General features: G+C 23.9%; 3 protein-coding genes across 3 annotated transcripts; 2 read left to right on the forward strand and 1 right to left on the reverse strand.

The window, feature by feature from the left end:
- Positions 1-604: 604 nt before the first annotated feature.
- LOC128960153 (alpha-amylase-like) lies at positions 605-1,270 on the reverse strand. The gene has a single exon (XM_054306225.1). It carries the CDS (start codon positions 1,268-1,270, stop codon positions 605-607), a length of 666 nt encoding a protein of 221 aa, XP_054162200.1.
- A 15,214-nt stretch (positions 1,271-16,484) lies between these two features.
- On the forward strand, positions 16,485-17,992 carry LOC128959896 (sodium-dependent glucose transporter 1A-like). Its single transcript, XM_054305924.1, has 5 exons — positions 16,485-16,539; positions 16,638-16,761; positions 16,977-17,441; positions 17,645-17,672; positions 17,926-17,992. The coding sequence occupies exons 2-4, from the start codon at positions 16,641-16,643 to the stop codon at positions 17,653-17,655; spliced, it is 597 nt and encodes a 198-aa protein (XP_054161899.1). The 5' UTR covers positions 16,485-16,539; positions 16,638-16,640; the 3' UTR covers positions 17,656-17,672; positions 17,926-17,992.
- A 2,471-nt stretch (positions 17,993-20,463) lies between these two features.
- LOC128960155 (uncharacterized) lies at positions 20,464-21,638 on the forward strand. Its single transcript, XM_054306226.1, has 2 exons — positions 20,464-20,472; positions 20,517-21,638. Exons 1-2 carry the CDS (start codon positions 20,464-20,466, stop codon positions 21,636-21,638), a joined length of 1,131 nt encoding a protein of 376 aa, XP_054162201.1.
- The last annotated feature ends 526 nt before the right edge of the window (positions 21,639-22,164 follow it).

Consider the following 22,164-nt stretch of genomic DNA (forward strand, 5'->3'; position numbering starts at 1 on the left):
TAAAAACTTAAAATTTTAAAAAAATCTAATGAATAAATGTAATAGAGTAAATAGTTTATTTTTAATTGTAATTATTATTTTTATATTTAAACTTTAACAATATAGTATCAAAATTTTTTGAATGCAAACATAAATATAAACATTTTCAATTCAATTAATTTTATTTAAAATCATATTAAATTCATTCAAAGTTAAATAAAAATCATTAAAATTTTATTTAGTTAATTTATTAAAATAAATAATATTATAATATTTAAAAAATTTATATTTTAGATCCAGTTCCACAATACTAACTCTCAAACTATTGGAAAATCCTAAAACTATATTAACAATCAATTTATTCATTTAATAAAATCTATTTATAATATATTATAATTCAATAAGATATTTATTATTTTATTTAAATTGAATTGAATTGACTAAATAATGATAAAATTATTTGCATTAAAAATAATATTTGTTCATAATTTTATTTTTCAATTTAAAATTCAAGTTATTATATAAGTTAACAGTATTTTTTATAAATTTAAAAAATTTATTAAAATTTTTATTTAATAACTTATAAATTTCATTATTATATTCATCCTATTTCTCAATATTTTGTCTAACCCATTGTCGTCCCAACTGTGGGTACGGCTGTAGATCCAGATGTGGGAGCGGCTGTTGGAGCCGCTGTCGGAGCGGCTGTCGGAGCTGCTGTCGGAGCTGCTGTCGGAGCTGCTGTCGGAGCTGCTGTCGGAGCTGCTGTCGGAGCTGCTGTCGGAGCGGCTGTCGGAGCTGCTGTCGGAGCCGCTGTCGGAGCCGCTGTCGGAGCTGCTGTCGGAGCTGCTGTCGGAGCTGCTGTCGGAGCTGCTGTCGGAGCTGCTGTCGGAGCTGCTGTCGGAGCTGCTGTCGGAGCTGCTGTCGGAGCTGCTGTTGGAGCCGCTGTCGGAGCTGCTGTCGGAGCTGCTGTCGGAGCTGCTGTCGGAGCCACTGTCGGAGCCACTGTCGGAGCTGCTGTGGGAGCGGCTGTGGGTCCAATTGTCGGTGTTGGTTGTGTAGGTTCTTCTATTTGATAGCATCCAAATCGGAAGAGACAGCTAACACACTGGACCCGACATACGGGAAACGATAAGTCGCAGCAATGAACAAGTGGCAGAAGTGGTAGTCGTAGTAATGGTAGTAATGGTAGTAATGGTAGTAATGGTAAATGTGGTAACAAATGTGGTAAAAGGAAATTGGATTCTGTTTCGTTGGTTGTTTCCAATGCACCGACCGGTATATGTGTCATATATAGACAACTTATAATCAAAGTGTATATCTTGAACATTGTAACAATGGCTACAATTAAGTTTTTACTGATTATTAATTTTTTTTTAAATAATCAAACTAACAATTATCTAAATTTTTATTAAAATATGATAGAGTATATATATATATATAACTAAACTCACTTTAAATGATTTGAGTCAATCATTATAGAGAATAATTTCTATATAATAATGATTTTGCTAATTATTATTTTATATTATTTAGTAAATAATATAAAATAATAAGATACAGGTAAATTTAATAGTATTTCAAAATAATAAAATAATATTTATTTAACACAATTACACAATTTTTTAGTTTTATATCAGTTTAGCAATTTTAATAAACTGGAACCAATCATTTAAAATACATGTATATTTTTTACAAAATATAATCTATTTTTTACTTGTATTAGTAGTACTAAACATTTAGTAATTACATAATTTAATAATTACAATAAATTTATTTATTGGCAATTTAATCTGTAATAAATTCATAACAGACTAGACGTGCAAAACAAACACACGATTTATTAAATAAATATCTAAATGTTTTGGTTATTTCTTTCTAATATCTAATTTTTTAAATTATCAATATAATATAATTTTAAGTAATGTTTATAAAATACTTCATAATACAATAGTTTATTTTTAATTGTATTAATTATTTTATATTTAAACCATAACAATATGGTATCAAAAATTTTTTTGAATGCAAAAATAAGTACAAACATTTTTAATTCAATTTAAATTTTATTTAAAATCACATTAAATTCAGTCAAAGTTAAATGAAAATCATTAAAGTTATATTTAGTTTTATTTATTAAAATAATTAAATATTAGAATACTTGATACACAATAACAATAAAAAAAATTTGAATATTTAAAAAATATTTTTCTAAACAATTTAATGTATCAAATATTGTTGTCAACTCAAACCCTACGGTTTAGGTGTTGTAGTGTTTCCTTTGGTTAATGTTTTTGCATCCAAATCATAGCATGAGGTATGTGTGTCACAACTGCGACAGTACTGCTCACACGTACTGTTGTCTGCCGTTTGTTGGCAACAGTATAGTATAATCCAGTGGTGAGGGTAATGGTGACGGAACTCAACACCATCATTGTTCATAACGGCCCGGACCTGATTATCGGCACAGTTACCCAAATGGATCAGCATAATTGCGATACCAACAAAAATGCTTGCAATCAAAATTAGCTTGTTCATAATGATTAATTTCGATAATTTACTATTGATTATTATCAGTTAATTGACTATACAGTTATTACTGAAACATTTGGTGTCTTTATATACATAAAAATTATTTAAAATTTTTTTTATTTATCATAAAAAATTTTGCTTAATAAATTAATGAATATAGTTTTTTACAATATATAATAATAATTGCATTTAATAAAAAATAATGTTGAAATTGTGTATAGAAATGATATGTAGAAATTCAATTTACAAATTGAATTATTCATGATTTTAAGCAACAATTATAGGTTTAAAAATTTATAATTAATATTTATTTAATAATAATAATAAATTTAATTAGCACATAAATGTACAGATTTATTTGTTTATTAATTAAACTAAACTAAATTAAAAACAAAATTAATATTTTTGTTAACTAAATAAATATATTACTAACAAAATACTAATCAAACTATGCTTTAGCAGTAGTAGGCTTTGGTGTTGTCGCTACTGTAGCAATGTTTGCTGGTGTTGTTGTTTCTACCGGTGCTGATGTCTCAGTCACTTTTGTTTTTGTATTAGTAGTTGTTGTTGTTTCTGTTGGTAGTTGTGGTGGTAAAGTCCAAAACGGTAGTGGTGGCAGAGGCCATAATGGTCGTATTGGTATAAATGGTGGTCGCCAACCACCAGTGCAACCAATTTGAAACAAACAATTGTAACATCGTTGAGAACAATAAGGGAAAAATAGTGAAAATTTACAGCATTGGGTAAATGGATTGTATAAATCGGCCTCTGGTTTAAGTGCCGACATCAATGCTCCGGGAGATAAAATGGCTATAACTAGAAAACACAATAGCAATGATAATTTTGCCATTTTGTACTGTATTTTTTTAATTGAACAAAATAATAACTATTTGAAGAAAAATTTTACAAAATAACTATACAATTATTAGATTTATCTGTATTTAAAGCTTTTTTAAAGCAATAATATTATATCTAATAACACCAACAATTTTATAATTCAAAAAATGCAACTAGTCATTTATTTAATACCAAAAAAAACTTATGAGTATTGATATTTTTATTTAAAAAAAATAAAATATTTAAAATATTTTTAAACTGTAAAACTAAAATTCTATATAGCTATTTAAAAAATATATTATAAAATATAAAATTCATTAACTTATTTTAACATTATTAATTGTAATTAAATTAGATTAATTCATAAAGTTTAATTAACAATTAATAGAAACAATCAAATATTGATATTATATATTTTATGAGATTCTATATAATTTATTTAATACATTAATAATTAAAAAATATTGATAGACCCAACCGGTTATATAATTATAAAAATTATAATTATTCATTGGAAACATATCGAGACACTTAAAGCCAATGTGTGTGTCGGCTAAATGTTCAATAAATAAATAAACTTTTAGACGCATAGTTAAGGACAACGATTGATCGACTGTTAGATTATACAATGATTTACATGGTTTATGTGCGGCTGTCGATACCGATGCACAGGTAAGGTTAGCACAAAACATTAGTCCAACAATTATTACAAATATAACACAAGTGGCCACTCGGGTGGGCAACTGTGATGCCGATGCAAATGTCAAGTATATAATTATATTCATACCTGGCTTAACCAATACATACAAAATGTATAGATAATATTTAAGCATACTATTGATCTTGTTGGTTTTTAGTGAACATTTATCATGGTCATTAAATGTTATGTTTACAAATTGATAATTATGTCGACAAACTGCACGCTTCAAACTATTATCAATTTGAATGAACTGATACTTTAGATATGTTAGCGACAAATACCAGATTTGAAAACAACATATAATAATAGCGCTAAAGTCGACAATCCATAGGATCCCCACAACTGTCCACCAGATTGTCAATAGTAATGAGTAGTCATGTCTAGTATAAGGATTAAAATATGCGATAAATGGCGGCAAAAACCATATCATTGAACTGTTAATACAGTGATTGATATGCAACGGATAGGACAGATGTTTGACAATTAGATCCATTTGTTTGTAAAACTTGCGCTTTAGTTCACCTTTTAATTGATTATCAATTAAATTGTGTTTTATTTCATATAAAAACCTAAACAAATATAAATCGTTTCGGATATCTCTGAATAATAGTGAACCGCCAATAATCATATTGCAGATGAAAGCACCGTACGTTAGTATACCTGATATAATGTAACGATTGCCCAGCATATGATTGGCATTACTAGTCAGCCATATAACATAGGGTGTACCGTAAACTGTAGACCAGCCGTATCTTAACAATGTCATCAGTGATGCCAATTTAATTAGCAAACATATTTTTAACCTTGATGATAAAAATTGTCTAGTATTGTCACGTTTGACATACTGGTCAAATGTTGGCGATGCAAACACATAGTTTTTTGACAAAAATTTTTCCAAATGTTCAAAACTAACTTGCTCACTTTGGTGTAATTTATTTTGATAGTATAGCCGAAATCGTTGATACATTGATGACCAGTTTGTTGCTGTTTGTTGTTGTTGTTGATAATACATAGTATTTGTTGTTTAATTTTGCGTTAATTTTTATAATTAAGTTTAGTCGAGTTTATTTTTTTTGATTAATATATTTAATTTGATATACTTATCCAACTAATTAATAAAATGAAAAAAAATTATTTTATATTAGCAAATAATTATTAAATATAGATTTCATTGATAGTATTGTATTTATAATGATTTAAAAATAAATAAAAATGAAAAAAATAAATAATAATGTTTATTATATAATTACTTTTTTATATAACTCAAGTACACCTGACCGACAATATTATTTAAATATTGTAATAATTATTCTTAATTTTTATTTATAATAACAATTTTGAATATTTTTTTTATATCTGATTAGCATAACAATACATTAATTGTAAAGTTGTTTATTTCATATAATTTAACATTAACAGTGTATATGTTATTATAACTAATAATGTTAATTACATTATTGAATAATAACTTTAAAAAACAAAGTAATTATTTTTATTATATTTATATATACTTCTAAAATATGTATATAATTAAAACAAAATTTCCACTTATATTTTTAATATATGTTATTTATATTTCATAAAAATTCCTAAATAGACATTTAACTTTTGTTGTGTGTAATTATTATTAAAATATATTGTATATTTATTTTTAAGATATAATAAATAATATTATATAAAAAACAAAATTTATATTATTTCATGTATAATATAAACTAAAATAAATTAAACAAAATGCATAATATTGTATTAAGATAAATATTAGATAAATATTTAAATAACTGAAAGCTAATTAAGATTATATATGTTTAGTATTTTCAACTTTTATAACATTGTTTCAAATTGTAAAAATATACAGACAGTTAATTTAATACACAAAATAATAATTTAGTTAATCAATAACATTCAAAGTTAGCAAAAATTATTGTATAAATAAATATTCAAAGTTTCTTAGTATCAAATAATATTGATAATTACTGTTTTGTTATTTATTTATTTATTACATTATTTGTTTAGTTAAAATATTTGTATTTATTGCAAAAATGTTGAATATTTAATTAAATTATAACTTAGACGTGGTTCACATATAACGTTCGCACTTGAGGGGAGAGGGGGGTTAGCCAAAAGCGAACTTTTGCGAACAAGGGGGAGGGGGAGATAGAGACATTAAGAACGTTCGCAATTAGATAATATTTTATTTATTGTGGTGGGGGGGGGGGTAGCGATCAGGGACAAGCGAACGCAATTTTTTTAATTGACTACATGCGAACAATTGCGAACATAGGGGGGGGGTCTAGATTTCTTAAAAAGTGCGAACGTAATATGTGAACAACGCCTTATTTAACAAATAATAAACAAATTACATAGCTATATATTTATATATATTTAATTATTTTTATTGTTTTAAATAATAAACAACTAAAACAACAAGAAAAAAGTTAAGATATAATTATATATAAAATAATATAAACTATAATTATAATTATTAAAAAATGTTGTTTATGATCATAATTTAAGACAGTAATTATTTTAAGATCAAACTTAATAATTTAAAAAAGGCAAATTACTAAATTGAAACCATTATATTAGTTAATATATTATTTATTTATACTTTAGTGTATATTGTAAATGTATTAATTACTCGATGTATTTGTGGTCCATAGTTAGATTAATTATAACATTATTTTATACTAATTGCTATACTTAATTAATTAGAAAAATTTTTAAAAATATTATAGACTATTATTGTAATATAGTATATCATTATTAATTATAAATAAAATAATCATTTTTAATTTATATAATATTAGATAAGAATTTATTTTATTATTCAAGTAATTTACAAAAATTATTGAAATAAAATTACAAAATAAAATTATTTGATTTTTAAATATTAAACAAATAGAACATTATAAAATTCAAAAACAATATTTCAAAAATAATTTTTAAAAAATATATTAATTAATTAAGTAATAATAAAAGTGTTCATGTTGATAAATGTTGATGTTGTAAGTTTTTAAACATCATAGTTGGCAAAAATTAACTAATAAAAATAAAAAATAATTAATTAAAATTAACATTAATTTATTAATTGCTATAATAATTACTCCAACGGAGTGCTTGAATTAGTCGGCGCTGACGTAGGACTAGTCGTGTTGTTTGACGGTTGGATCGGGGAATAGCATTGCCAACGCAAAAAACAAAGACGACACTCCAGTTTACACGGAAAAGAAAACTCACAACAATGCAAAATAAACGATTCGGTGGGCACTGGTAGCCAAAATGCCATAACCGCAACACATAACACCAAACAAACAGCTAACTTATTATTCATAATTTTAGTTTTAGTTTCAAACAAAAAATAATTAATAAATTATAACTAATTAGTTTCAATAGAGTAAATTATAATTCTAAACAATAATATTGTTGAATATATATAGGTTTTTTAAAAATTAAAAAATCATTTACATTATTTAATAATATTAGAAATGGACAAATAGAAATTTCTAATAAATTAATTTATGAAATTTTCCATAATCCATTTCCATAGTATAACATTAAAGTTAAATTTCTATAGAAATTTATTCCAGAGAAATTTTCTAGAAACTTTATATTATATTATATAATATTTACTGAATATTGCAATATTTTGACAGAAATTGTTTGTTTCATACGTATTTAAACAAATAAAATTACAAATCATTTTCTAAGTAAATTATGTTTACTCAGACTTTTTAAAAAAATTGTAATTATTAGAACTTAAGAAATCAAAAAGTAAAAAATTATTAATTAATAAAATAAATTCAATAGTAAATAATATATTATAATAATATAATACAATATAATATAAATCTAGGTAATATATAAATCTTTTATAAAAAAATAGTAAATGAAAAACTTTAACAAAACATTTAAAAATAAACATAACTATAACATAAGTATAATAATTATAATTTTATTTATATCAGTCAATAGTCTTTTTATTATAAAGTATTAATTATATAATATGTCTAAGTTTAGACATCCAAAGAGCTATTTTAGTCCAAATTGGTAGTTATGGTAAAGGCATTGATGGTGGCAGAGGCCATATTTGTGGTATCGGTATAATTGGCGACTGCCAACCACCAGTGCAACCAATTTGATAAAAACAATTATAACATCGTTGAGAACAAATAGGCAAAACCAATGAAAATTTACAACATTGGGTAAATTGATTGTATAAATCAGCCTCTGGTTTAAGTGCCGACATCAATGCTCCGGGAGATAAAATGGCTATAACTAGAAAACACAATAGTAATGATAATTTTAAAAAAATAATAATAACTATTTGAAGAAAAATTTTTACTGAATAAAAATACAATTATTAGATTTATCTGTATTTAAAGCTTTTATAATCAATAATATTATATCTAATAATACCAACAATTTTATTATTCCAAAAATGTAATCAATCATTTATTTTATACAAAAAAAAAGTTATGAATATTGATATTTTTTATTAAAAAAAAGCAAAATATTTAAAATATTTTTAAACTGTAAAATTAAAATTCTATATATTCTAATTGTTTATTATAAAAACTATATTTATTAACTTATTATAAGATTATTAATTGTAATTTACAGGTTTACCCCCTCGCCTGTGATTATGATTTTTTTTGGTTGTTACCTCCCTGGCCTAATTCCAAAAAGTTAGAGGGGTCCCCACCAATTTTTGTTGATAGCTCTACTTACTGAATACTACAGTATATAAAGTTAAAACTTTTATTATAAATGTAGTAATTATAAATTTACAGTATATTTGTTAAACAATATTTACTGAATATTGCAATATTTTGACAATAAAATTGCTTATTTCATATACTGTATGTTTAGATAAATAAAATTACAAATCATTTTTAAAATAATTTATGTTTTAATTTAAAATCAGACTGTAATTAATTTAACTTAAGAAATTAAAAGTAAAAAATATTTATTAAACAAAATAAATTCAATAATAAATCTAAATAAAGTACCTTAATTAGTAATTTTTTTTTAATAAAATTATAGTAAATGAAAAACTTTAACAAGACAATTAAAAATAAAGATAATTTTATTTATATAAGTCAATAGTCTTTTTGTTATACAGTATTAATTATATAATATATTTAAGTTCATACATCCAAACAGCTATTTTATAATTATATTATATTAAATATATAAAACTTTATTACTCTATAGTATATTCTATTGTTTAACAGTAAATATAATTATATTTGCTTGCTTTACAATTGTCTAAAAAGCAAATCAATATCTATAAAAAATACTGTATATTTAGTTTATGCAAAAAAATATTATTAGAATTTTCAAAAATATTGTAACAATAAAGTAAAATATTGTTGTGTAACTAATAGTTCATTAACTAGTATTATTAATCTTAATATTATTATTATTATTATTATTATTATTATTATTACAGTTAATTAATATGCCATTATACACTAGTTAATTAAGTTGTTACATTAAACAAGTACACAAAAACTAAAAATATCACAATATAAAATTATTACATCTATATTAAGTGCAATAAAATAAATATATATTATCAAATATTTCTTTTTAAATTATCGTTTGCACATTGAAATTTTAAAAAATAAACTGTAATTATGTTTTATTTAAATAGAAAAAGTATTAAAAAACATATAATGCTAAATCTATGGCTTATCATTTATATGAAATTGGATTGATTATGCAAATAGATGATAATGAGCACCAGTATCAACAAAATTTGATACATAATCCTATTTGTATATTATTGTTCACTACTATAATGTTGGTCAGAGATATAATAATAATTTTGTTACCTGAAGTCAATAAAAAATTATTTATTATACTAGGTGAATTTGCTTATTTTGTAGGTATAAGATATCAATATAATATGGCTAATCTATTATCATTATTATTTACTATTGGTTCGCTAGCCGTATACTATTACAACTACCGATGCGGTATAAAACCTACTTTTTTAAATGTAATTATTATAATACTAAGTTATAACTCAATGAAAGACTATAAAGATTTACAAATTGATATGAAAGTGGTCAAAAAGTTTAACAAACGTACTAGATTATTATTTAAATTACTAAAAATTAACATGACTATCTTAATACCAATAATATTAATTGCAATTATGATTATTCCTTATATTATTTTACATACACTATTAGATACATTAATATTTGGTATATTAAATGCAATATTATTTACATATACAGCATATCACAGTTTTAATATGTTTTTGTATCAGATTTTATATTTTTATCTAATTTGTTATTATTTGAAGCATAAAATTAATTATATAAATAAAAAGTTAGAAACAAATGTTAAATTTAAATATAAAAATAATATACAAATTTTAAAAGAATATGAATCAGTGTTTCGTGAAATCAGTGAATATAACAGTACTTATTGGTCAAAAATTTTACTATTATTTTGGGTAACTGTCGGTTCAATATTCATACTATTACTTTATGTGTTAATATACGATAATAGCACAGTTATGTTAAAAATTATTTGGATTTATATTGTGGTAACTGTTGGCACTGTTTTTCTAATTGTACTCTACATTACGTCGTCAGTCAACTCAAAAGCTAACGATTCATACAAAATATTAAATTCATATAATTTAGTTATTCAAATAAATATCAATAAATAGTAATTTTATTATACTTAAAGTTATATATATATGTTTGTGTTTTTTACATATTATATAAAAATATAATAATATACATTAATATTAATAATTTCTAAGAAAATACAACATTATTTAAATATTTGACATTAAATAATTCATGTATAATAATAACTAAATTACTATTTAATATAATTTTTATACAAAGAATTGAAGTATTATAGTATTGAATATAAAATACATTTTTATTATTGTTTATTTTATGTCAAATATAATACAGTATTTGTATATATGTAAATTTTGATTAATATAATTGTATTATTAAGTATAAATTTTATTAATGCATTTATTTTAAGTAAGCATCAGTCTAATATTCAATATTAATATAATATCAACAATTTTTTGTTTATTACAATTTATAAATTAGAAGATTAATTATTATAATTGATGATAAATTTCTTATAAATTTATAAAAAAATATATTTGCAATATTGTATTTTAGATATTATTAAATTTTAATAAAAATATATATAAATTAATATATTTAAATCTATCTATTTTTTATATATTCCAATTTCGATTGAATGTACCCCCAATTGCTAACATATTTAATATAAGAAAATACTGATACATCCAACTGCATATATAATTCATAAATTGATAATTATTTATAGCATTAATGTCAAAACAGGTGAAACCAATATGACTTTCAGTAATATGTTGTCTAAGGCTCTGGACTTTTAGTTTTTGTTTGCAGTCCATGTTTTCCGATTTGATTATCATATTGGCCAACAATTTGTGTGGCCTATTGGCAGCACTGGTAACCAATGCACACATTAGATTGACGGATATGATTAGACTGGCAATCAATGTAAACACTATGCCTGTTGTTACTCGTGAGTGCCATTGAGCACCGGGAGAAAATGTTATGTGTATAATGAAACACATACCCGGTTTAACCAATACATACAATATAAATATATACCATTTTAGCATTTTATTTAATTTTTTTACTCTCAAAGTACAGTTAATATGTTGACAAAAACCATAGCGCAGTAATCGGTAATCATTATATGTATAGGCTTTGAGAAATAAACGATTTAGTTGTATGTATTGATATCTCAGATAAGTTAAGGACAGATACCATAACTGAAACAAACAAATAAAAATAGCGCTAAAATCAATGATCCAAACGACACTCACAAATGTCCAAACAATTGTCAACCACAGGGAATACCTGTGCTTTGAGTTGTCATCAAAATATGCTAAAAATGAAGGTAAAAGCCACAGTAGACTACTATTAGCACATTGGCTATAATGGACACCATATGTCAGATATTTGACAATTAATATCATTTGTCGATAGAATTTATGATCTAATTTGCCTTTTAGGCGATTTCTGACTAAATTATGTTTGATGTCATACATAAAATTGACCATGTACAATTTTTTTCGTATGTCCAACCATTGTAGGGAACCGCCAATTATCAGATTACAAATCAGTGCACTGTATGCTAGAATTATCGATATTATCTTCCGATTGCCAAACAAGTGATTAGCATTACTGGTAAACCATATTAGTGAAGGTGTTTCCCATATAGCGGACACACCGTAGCGAAACATTGTTAACACTGAGGCCAACTTAATAACTGAGCACATCATAAACCGTACGGTTAGTTTCAATTGCGGTGTCTGTCTAATATAGTACTCAAAATTTGGTGATACCATAAAATAACAGTTAGTCATAAACTGCTCCATACGCTTAAAACTGGCATCAATTTGCTGTTGTTTAACATCAGTTATTTTGCTTATCCTTAAACCTTCAACATATCCTTTAAATTTTACACTTTTTGTATTTTTAATCATAATTAATTATATTTTTAAATAATAATAATATACAGTAAACCAGATAGTTTGACATAATAATAAAAATATAATAACATAGTTTATAAATAATATTTTTTCAAAGTGCATAATATACTACAGTAAAGTTAGAGTTCGGGCAACTTTATACAGAAGGGAAGTTTCATAATAAAATCCCTCCATTTTTTCCGGAAAATAGGGAAATATTTTATTTTCTCTCACTATGTCATTAGAAATAACAAATTATTATATATTATTACAATAAATAATTCAAAAACTTATTTTTTTTGCATAAAATTTCATTGAAATATTTAAAAATAAGTTTAATTTTAATAAATTTAGTCATATCATTTAACAAGCAACACTTGAAATACAATTTAATACAACATTTGTTATTCAAATTTATAATAAAATTTGTTGTTTAGAGTTCAATAGGTGGTCTAACATAAGGAAATAGATTCCTTGGGAATTCACAGATAGCAGAAATTATAGGAAAATTTTAGAATATAAAACAAGGGATGGAATTTACACGAACCCTAAAGTATAGTTAAGTGCATAAAAGTAATCATTTTTTAACTTACAGTCAATAATGTTTGACATAATGTAAATTTTATCTTTAATTTAAGTACAATAAATATAAATGTAAAGTAATATATTATTATCATAATTTAAATAATTTATTATTTTTTATACATACAATATTACAGAATATTATATAAAAATTTTTAATTAACTTTATATAATGTATTATTTATACATTATTATATTCAAATATAATGTACTTTCACTAATCAATGTTGTGAACTATTTTAATTAATTTAAAAATGATTTTAACTATTAATTTTACACACAATATTTATTTAGTATTTCTAACACATTGATAACATTTTTTAAAATATTATAATTAAAATGAAATATTAAAAATCTACATTCATTTATCATAAAATGTATGCATTGAAAAAAATAAATTTTAATTTAAAATAAGATATCTATTTCGAGGAATAATGGGTAACATAAATGGTATAATTGGTACCAAACTGTTGTTCAGTTGATAATCAGCCAATTGATTGGCATATTTTTGAGTAATAAGGATAGTTGTGTCGGGAATGGTTTCGTTGGCAATCATTTTGGCTTTTCTCGGATTGGCAGTGGTCGGGCCGGCAGCTGACCCGCCGCCGGCAGCTGACCCGCCGCCGGCAGCTGACCCGCCACCGGCTGCCGGAGGGGTCAGACACTCAAATCTCAGTAGACATAGTTTGCATAGTTGTGAACACGTAAAGTCAGATTCAAGTCGACAACATTTATAGAAAAATAATGAACGACTTTGTAATGTCTTACTCCTGATGGTGTCCACTGACCTATCGGTGTTAAGCACTGTTGGGTTGATTAATAGTATAAGCATTATATGACATGAATTCATTTTATTATTATTTATTTATAGTATTATTATTAACAATACTAAACTAAAATTAGTAATAAGTTATAAATAATTATTTTATTAATAACCTCTCAAACTATAGCTTAAGCAACTGATTTACATGTAATTTAAATGACATATATTTATAAGGATAGAAAATACAGTTATTGTTTTATTATATGCAAATGATTTGCAAAATTATTTATTTGTTGTTTCCTATTTGTTATATTTTAAATATAATCAATATTTTTTTTAAATAAAATAAATAAAATTTAAAAATAAGATTTGCATTGACTACAGTAATGCAATGCTATAAACATAAAAATAAAAAATCTAAATTATTATTAGTAATAATAATGATTCATAATAATAACTTATTTATAAATAAGTTTAAAGAGATATAATAAATAAAAAGTTTAAAGTCTAAATTAATAAATATATATTAAATAGTTATTAAATAGACATATAGATAATGTATATTATGTAAATAGCTACACTTATTTTAATTTTGAAAAACAATAAAAAATGTTATTAATATAAAGTATTTATAGATTTTTATTTATATTGAAGTATAAAACTATTTTAATGTAAATTAAATTAGACAGATAATCCCTGATCATATCTATTAAACAGCATCGACCCATTTACCTAATATATGGTAAATTGTCCTTGCACCCAATATAGTAATGACAATGCATACACATTCATAAAAAATGGTACAGTAAACAATTTATTAAATTTTTTTTTATAATAAAGAAATACTATATCTAGCTTTTTTATTATATCTTATTTTATTTAAATTTTAAATAATTCTTTTAATAACCTTTTATTTTAAAAAAATATCAATTTGTTAATTTAATTAACAAAAAAATATGTTTTTATTTTTTAAATAATACTAATTAAAACACAAATAGTAATGTTTTGTTTTTTTTAAATTTTATTCGATTAGTAATAAAATAAAATTTAAATATTGTTTATTTATTAGAAGATAGTTTTTTAATTATAAATTTAGTATAATTTATAATAACAAATTCAGTATAAAATAATGTTTAATTAATGTTAGATACAATTATCAAGAAAAACACGTGTCTAATAGTTGTCTCTATCAGATTATACCGGTGCCCGGCGCCTGTATTTAATATATTTGAGTAAATATATATAAATCTTATGATTAATTATAAAATCAAAAATAATAACAATATAAATATTCATAAAATAATTATCAATTAAATAGAATATTATTGATTTTGTAATAAATAAAAGTTAGCTATTTAAAAAACAAAAATTATTTATGCAATTTGTAATTATTATTTTGTTATTTGTAAACATAAATTAACAGTAATAATGTTTTTAAATTTATTAAAACATTTAATATTTCCATAAAATAGTCCATATTTTGCACTTAAAATTTTGATTAGATAATTTTGTTTTAATTAATTTACTATAATTTAATTACAAAATAATGTATAATTTTTTTAATTGATGAATAGAAATGTTAAATCACTTTCATTTATTACTAATAATTAATTATGTGTTATAAAAATTATATGTTATATACAATTCACCGGTGAATAGAGTATACACTGTATTATACAGATATATACTATACAGAGATTAAATTTTCCTGTTTATGTTAACCATAAACATATTTATTATTTTTCACTGATTTTTATTTTGATATGTATTTAATATAATTTTTTCATAATTAAATTAATCTAAGAAAATAACATTAAATAGAAATATATTTATTTTTTTATATATTTTGTACAAATCAATTAATTAATTAACATTATGTATACATTGCATGTGTAATTGCATTTGTGATATAATTTTACTGTAATTTGCAATTACAATATAATACTGTTTAATAAATTACAAGTTGATAATTGAATTTTTATTTAATGCTAACTTTTGTTCAATTAGTTCAAAGTCGTAAACTATAAACTGTTTAATACCATTAAAATAAATAAATTGATTTAAACTTATTTACAAACTTATTTGCGAAATTCTCTCTCTCTCTCGATATTATATATATAAATAATGTTAAGATTTTTCAACTGTCTATATAATTAATCGCCCGGACATATGATCAATGATTTTATGTTTATATAAGTTGTGTTAATATTTACATTTGAAACAGTCTAGTAAATCATCATTTAATAATACACTGCAAATTGTTCACACAAAAAAAAATTATTAATAAAAATAAATACCAAACTAAAAGTAAGTGAACTTTTTTATTTATTATTGATTTTACTTTTAGTTTATGTTTTTTATTTTTTATGTTATAAAACAAGAAGTTTTATTTATTTTTTTAATAATAATAAACTTATAAATTACATGCGAAACATGCTGTTTTCATACAATGATAATAATTTTACCACTATTTTTAATTTTTATAATTATTATTTTTGCTAGAGTTTGGTCAAAATAAAATAGTTATATCAATAATAAATGGAAATTAAAAAATACGATAAATATGAAAAATATTCAGATTTTGACAAATATTTTTATGCTCTTATATTTTGTGTGGTTAGGGCTTCATTTGTAAGTATAATTAAAAAAATATATTTAGATTTTATTAAATGTAATTTTTAGACTACTATAACAAAAAATATCACTTCAAACATCCTTTCAATATCCAGGGTATGAGTAACTCATGTTTCGGTCCATCATTTGTCGACTTGAAAATCATATTAAACACAACAATGGATAACATATCACTGATGACAGCATTTTTTCATTTGTCATTTATGATGGGATCACTTTGTATGTGTTTACAGTATTTAAATTAAGTTATATTTTAAAATACATAATATTGAAAGTTTTATCAATAACTATTAAGTTATATAATAAAAATAAAATTTATTATCATTTAAATATTTTACATATATAATGTTTTTTTTGTTAGTTTTTATGTTTGTCAAGTAATTCAATGTTATTACAGTACTACTATTATATTAACATATTTTTATAAATTACAGTTGGTTTTTTATACAAGTATATCGACCGTCAAATCATTTTAATAACATTACTACTGATCAAAGCCGGGGCTACATTTTTGATACCGTATTCCCAGCAACTGTGGCACCTGTATTTATTTATCGGTCTCTATGGACTGGGATCGGGTGCTTGGAACAGTGGCAATCGGGTATGGGTTCTGGAAATGTTTCCCAAACCAACACAATCGGGCGCTGTCCTACATCTATCCGGTTTCATGTATGGTATGGGAACTATACTTGGTCCTATGATTGAACGACCATATTTGACTGGAAATCAGGAACTGGAGCATAAAATTAATTATGTTCAAGTGCTCAATAACTTTAACAATACTGCCACTGCCCTAACAGCTCAATTACATCAACAACAAGATATTACTGATGTTATGACAATAAGACGATATAAACTGCAAAAACCGTTTTTTATATTTGGTGTCATTCATCTCATTGGTAAATATTTTTGTTTTTTTTTAAATAAATATTATTTCAAAATTAAAATCATATTGAAAAATGAAAATATTATATTAAAACAAACATATTATTTGTTTAATATAACACAAAGCTATATCATAAAGTTTTTTCTAATAAAACAAACTGTAATTACTTTTATTTTGTTTAAGTGAAACATTAATAAATTTTGTTTGTGTTTTCAGATATCCCATAAAAATAATAACATCTACGGTATGAATGTTGATACCCAGTTAACCAATTATAAAATATTAGATTAAATAAACAATTTGTTAGGCAAATTATAATATATTAAATTACTATAATAGTTGTTATAGTAATTTAATTTATTATAATAATTTTGTTTAAGATAAAGTTCAACCTATAATATATATGTAGAGTTTACAGTAATATCAATAGGCATTATATGGAAAACACTTGATGTTAATTGAAATTTTTTGTTTGTTTGCTATTTCAACATTTTTAGGTCCCATACTAATGATTATATTAATCATCGTAAAGTATATTAAGGAAAGTAGGAAAGAGCCGGAACACCGGTGCCAGAGATTACACTCCCGTTGCAACTCTGAACTGGAATGCAAACAAATAACCTTGGTCATATTAGTGTCTATATTTTTAGCATTTTTTACTGTCTCTGAGACAATCTATCTGCGCTTTGGTGCCATATATTACCAGTACATACCTCTAGAGTTTACGGCCACACAATCGGCAGGAATGGTATCCGTTATGGCAATGATCTACACTATCGGTCGGGGAATCAGTTTTTTTCTAACCATTGAATTCAAACCGCATCACGTGATCGGCTATCATACCGGTGTCCTAATGATCTCATTCGTGGTTCTAATGTTAGGCCAAAATATGCTGACCTTTCTATTGATAGGTAGCTTAACAATGAGCTACGGTTATTCCTGTATAACTGCCTCTACGTTTGCCTACATTGGACAGTACGTCGAGATGACCGACCGGATCGGCACTATACTGACATGTAGTTCCCGTTTATTAACATTGTTTATGCCTTATATGTTAGGCAAATATATTGAACGAAATCCACATGTGTTTGTAGTGACAATGTTTATGAATATTTCGATATGTATTTGTGTTTTTACACTGATTTTGGCAATTGTTATGAACGACAAGTTTGTCAAACAAATACAAAACTGGAAGACAATTGATAAATACGAGGAACTTTAAATTAATATAAAATTACCATGATTCAAATCATTTTTTTATTAAAACTATAAATTAATTTATTAATTATGTAAAAAAATAAGTTATTTCATTATTTCATAATATATTACTACATTTACATTATTAATATTTATAATTACTATATTTGTATATTTTTTTATCACTACAATATATTGTATAAATTTTGACTAATAATTCATAATTTAATTAAAATAATTTATTAAAAATATTTTTAAAAAATTATAAATAATATAAAGCAAACTTTTTGATATTAATTAATTTTTTAATGCAAAATCTATTGATTTTTTAAAAAATTTGTCTAATTTAATAAAATCAAATAATAAATTAGTAAATAATATTTAAATACTATTATATTTATTAATTGAATTGTATTAATGTATGTGCTGTACGTTAAGTTACACAATAATCATTCAATGTTTTATTTAGTACTAAAATATAATGACTTTCAAAATTTACAATCAATAATCAAGATTTTATTTTTCTATAAATTAACAAAAAACAAACTAAATTTCAAAATCATAAAATGATATGAGTTTAAAATATAATAATTTTAAAAAATATTTTATTACATTTATATTAAATAAGCAAACTTATATTCAATCAATTATTGTTTTTTTCAATTATGATATTTTTAAAATAAAATATTTTTAGCATATCAAAAGTAATGCAGTCAATTATTTTAATTTACTTTATAGTGGCCATCATATTTGGTAAGTGATTAAAAATAATTATTAATTAAAGTATAAATTTTTAAATATTATATATAATATTATAATATTAATAAACAGTATCTAAAATAATTTAATAAATTTATATATATATATATATTATAAACTGTATATTAGCTGCATATGTGGTCACAATAGAGACTGAGTGTTCAATTTTTGAGAGTTCGTGTGGAAAGGGATGCTGTAATATAAAACAAATATGTGGTTACATAGGACACGGCAAATACCAGTGCCGAGACAAGTGTCAATATTTTCAATATATTGGTTTAAACAAAAAGAAATGCATATTTGCCAGAAATTAATTATAATATAGTAGACTAAACATATCATATCAGTAATGTTTTATTTAAATTAATAAATTTATGAATTTTATTTTTATTTGTTCAAATTGTAGAATTATTATTTTCTAAAACATTATCATTTTATAATAAATATGTAAAATAATTATAATTATAATTGACAAACTTATTAAAAAATTTGTTTTTTTATGATAATAAATAAGATACTTTTATTAAATAATAATTAGTAAAAATTATCTTTAAAAACTTATAGTATATTGATAGTAACTATCACCATCATAATTGTGGCTACTATTATCAAGGTTATTATCAACAAAATTTAGAACATGTTAACTAATAAAAGTTAGTTTTTTATACTTACAAAAGCAGTTTGTAAAAATTATAATATGATATTAAATTTATAAAAAATAATGTTTTGTTTCTAATTAATTTTATTAAAGCATATGTTTTAAAATAAATTTATAATTTTTATTATTTATAAAATTAAATGCAATGAAAACATTTAGATTATTTTATACTTTAGCAATTAACCCTGTTTAAACTATGGAAAATTCTTTTTTAAAAATTATCAATTTGCTCTAATTTAAAATATAGTAAATAAACTAAAATAAATAAACAATATAAATTTTAAAAACTATAAATGTCATAAAACACAAATAGATTTTAACATTAATTTATTAATAATAAATGTTGCAATAAATTTCATTAAATATTCATAACTAATAATAATGAAATTATTAGTCATAATTTTTTTAATAATTGCCGCTTATGTGTATTGTAATAACGACCTTGATGAAAATAATAACAATAATAATATTCAGCAAAATGAACTAGGTGATAATACTGTTGATGAAAATGAAATTCGTAAAGTACCAAAAGTTTCGAAAAATGTAACCAAAATTAAGCACCCACCTAAAAAGCCCGCTTCCCATAATCATAATAGCGATAAAAGTCCACAAATCGGACTTAATCCTATAGGTCACGGATCTCATGTCAATAACATTGAAGCTAACTATCCGTTACCGCCAGAAGCTGAGTACGATCACGTTGTGCGACCTCAACGACCCCATCCAAAGCCCAACCCGGAAGACATCATAACTCCAGAACCGATATATCCTGAACATCACAGACCACAATCTGAATGGGATTGGGATGAACCGTATCCCGAAAAACCTCGACCAGAGTATGAACCCGAACCGGAAAGTGAATACAATCCGGAACCATATCCTGAGGAAGAACCGGAACCCGAATGGTCAGTACCGTATCCGGAAAGGCCTGAACCTGAACCCGAAAAAATAACACCCGAACCCATTTATTTGCCGGAACCCGAACGGCCACATAGACCTAAACCTGAACGACCTCAATGGCCAACCAGACCTGAAAGCGCACCTCTTCCTTGGGATAGTCATCCCGAGTACATTGAACCGGAATATTCAAAACCAGAAAACCATAGACCTAACCATCAAATACAAGAAAATAATAACTGGGATTATAATAAACCAATTCATCAATCAAATCAATATAATAAACCAAAGCCTAAACCAGAATCGCATAGACCTGAACACCAAAAACCTAGACCAGAACGACCTAAACCTGAACACCATTACAAACCTAAACCCGAACACCAGCACAGACCTGAACCGGAACACTCGTGGCCCGAATCAGTAGTACCTCAACATGAGTGGCACGAACCGCACCGACCGGATTCTCACTATCCGAGCCAACACCATCACCAACAGCATCATAGACCAGAACCGATACCCGAAATTAATTTAATCGATGATTATGTTTCATCCGAATACGCACCGGCATTATTGCCCGTACATCACCCGAATCTTGACTATGAAGTACATAAAACACCTGATCTACTCCCACCTATCAATAAGCCTAGATTTAATGAAATGGAGTCATCGACATCAGTAAACAATGTGTTAAATTCATGATTTTTGTTTTGTTTGATAAAGTTATAACATAAATAAAAACTTTAATGTTTAACAGTACATACTGTAGTTTATTATTATTTTTATCATGCTAGAATTTTTTAGTTTGTTTTAAAAACATACAGCAGTTTTTCAAGTTTTTGTTTAAAATATTTTTTTTAATAAATAACATTTGCATATTATTTTAATTATATAAATTATCATGTTTAAAATTTGCATATATACATATTTACATATATAATCCATGGACTAAATAAATGTTATTTTATTTAGCAAAATTTTTAATAAAAGTATAATACTGTATATATTAAAGATTTTGTTATATAAAATGTCACATAAGATAATTATGTTAATATTATTATTACTAGCATTTACATTAGCAATTATCGATACAAAACCAATTGATTTTGATGAAAATAATGGCATACATATACAACCTATTGGCAATACTGGTGATAGATATGGTAAAGCTAGACCACAATTTATTAGACCCGATAGTGACATGGTCAATCCATCATCATGGGTAAAT

This window comes from Oppia nitens, unplaced genomic scaffold (genome assembly GCF_028296485.1).
Source record: "Oppia nitens isolate AA-2021 unplaced genomic scaffold, nextdenovo-longstitch-racon4-pilon3 scaffold4_pilon_pilon_pilon, whole genome shotgun sequence".
Taxonomy (NCBI): domain Eukaryota; kingdom Metazoa; phylum Arthropoda; class Arachnida; order Sarcoptiformes; family Oppiidae; genus Oppia; species Oppia nitens.

What these genes read in the sequence shown, in the direction of transcription:
- LOC128960153 (XM_054306225.1), bottom strand. Translation starts at nt 1,270, where the DNA reads ATGACACATATACCGGTCGGTGCATTGGAAACAACCAACGAAACAGAA.
- LOC128959896 (XM_054305924.1), top strand. Translation starts at nt 16,641, where the DNA reads ATGAGTAACTCATGTTTCGGTCCATCATTTGTCGACTTGAAAATCATA. An exon ending in ATTTATGATGGGATCACTTT is followed by an intron (nt 16,762 to 16,976) that starts GTATGTGTTTAC and finishes TATAAATTACAG; the next exon opens with TTGGTTTTTTATACAAGTAT.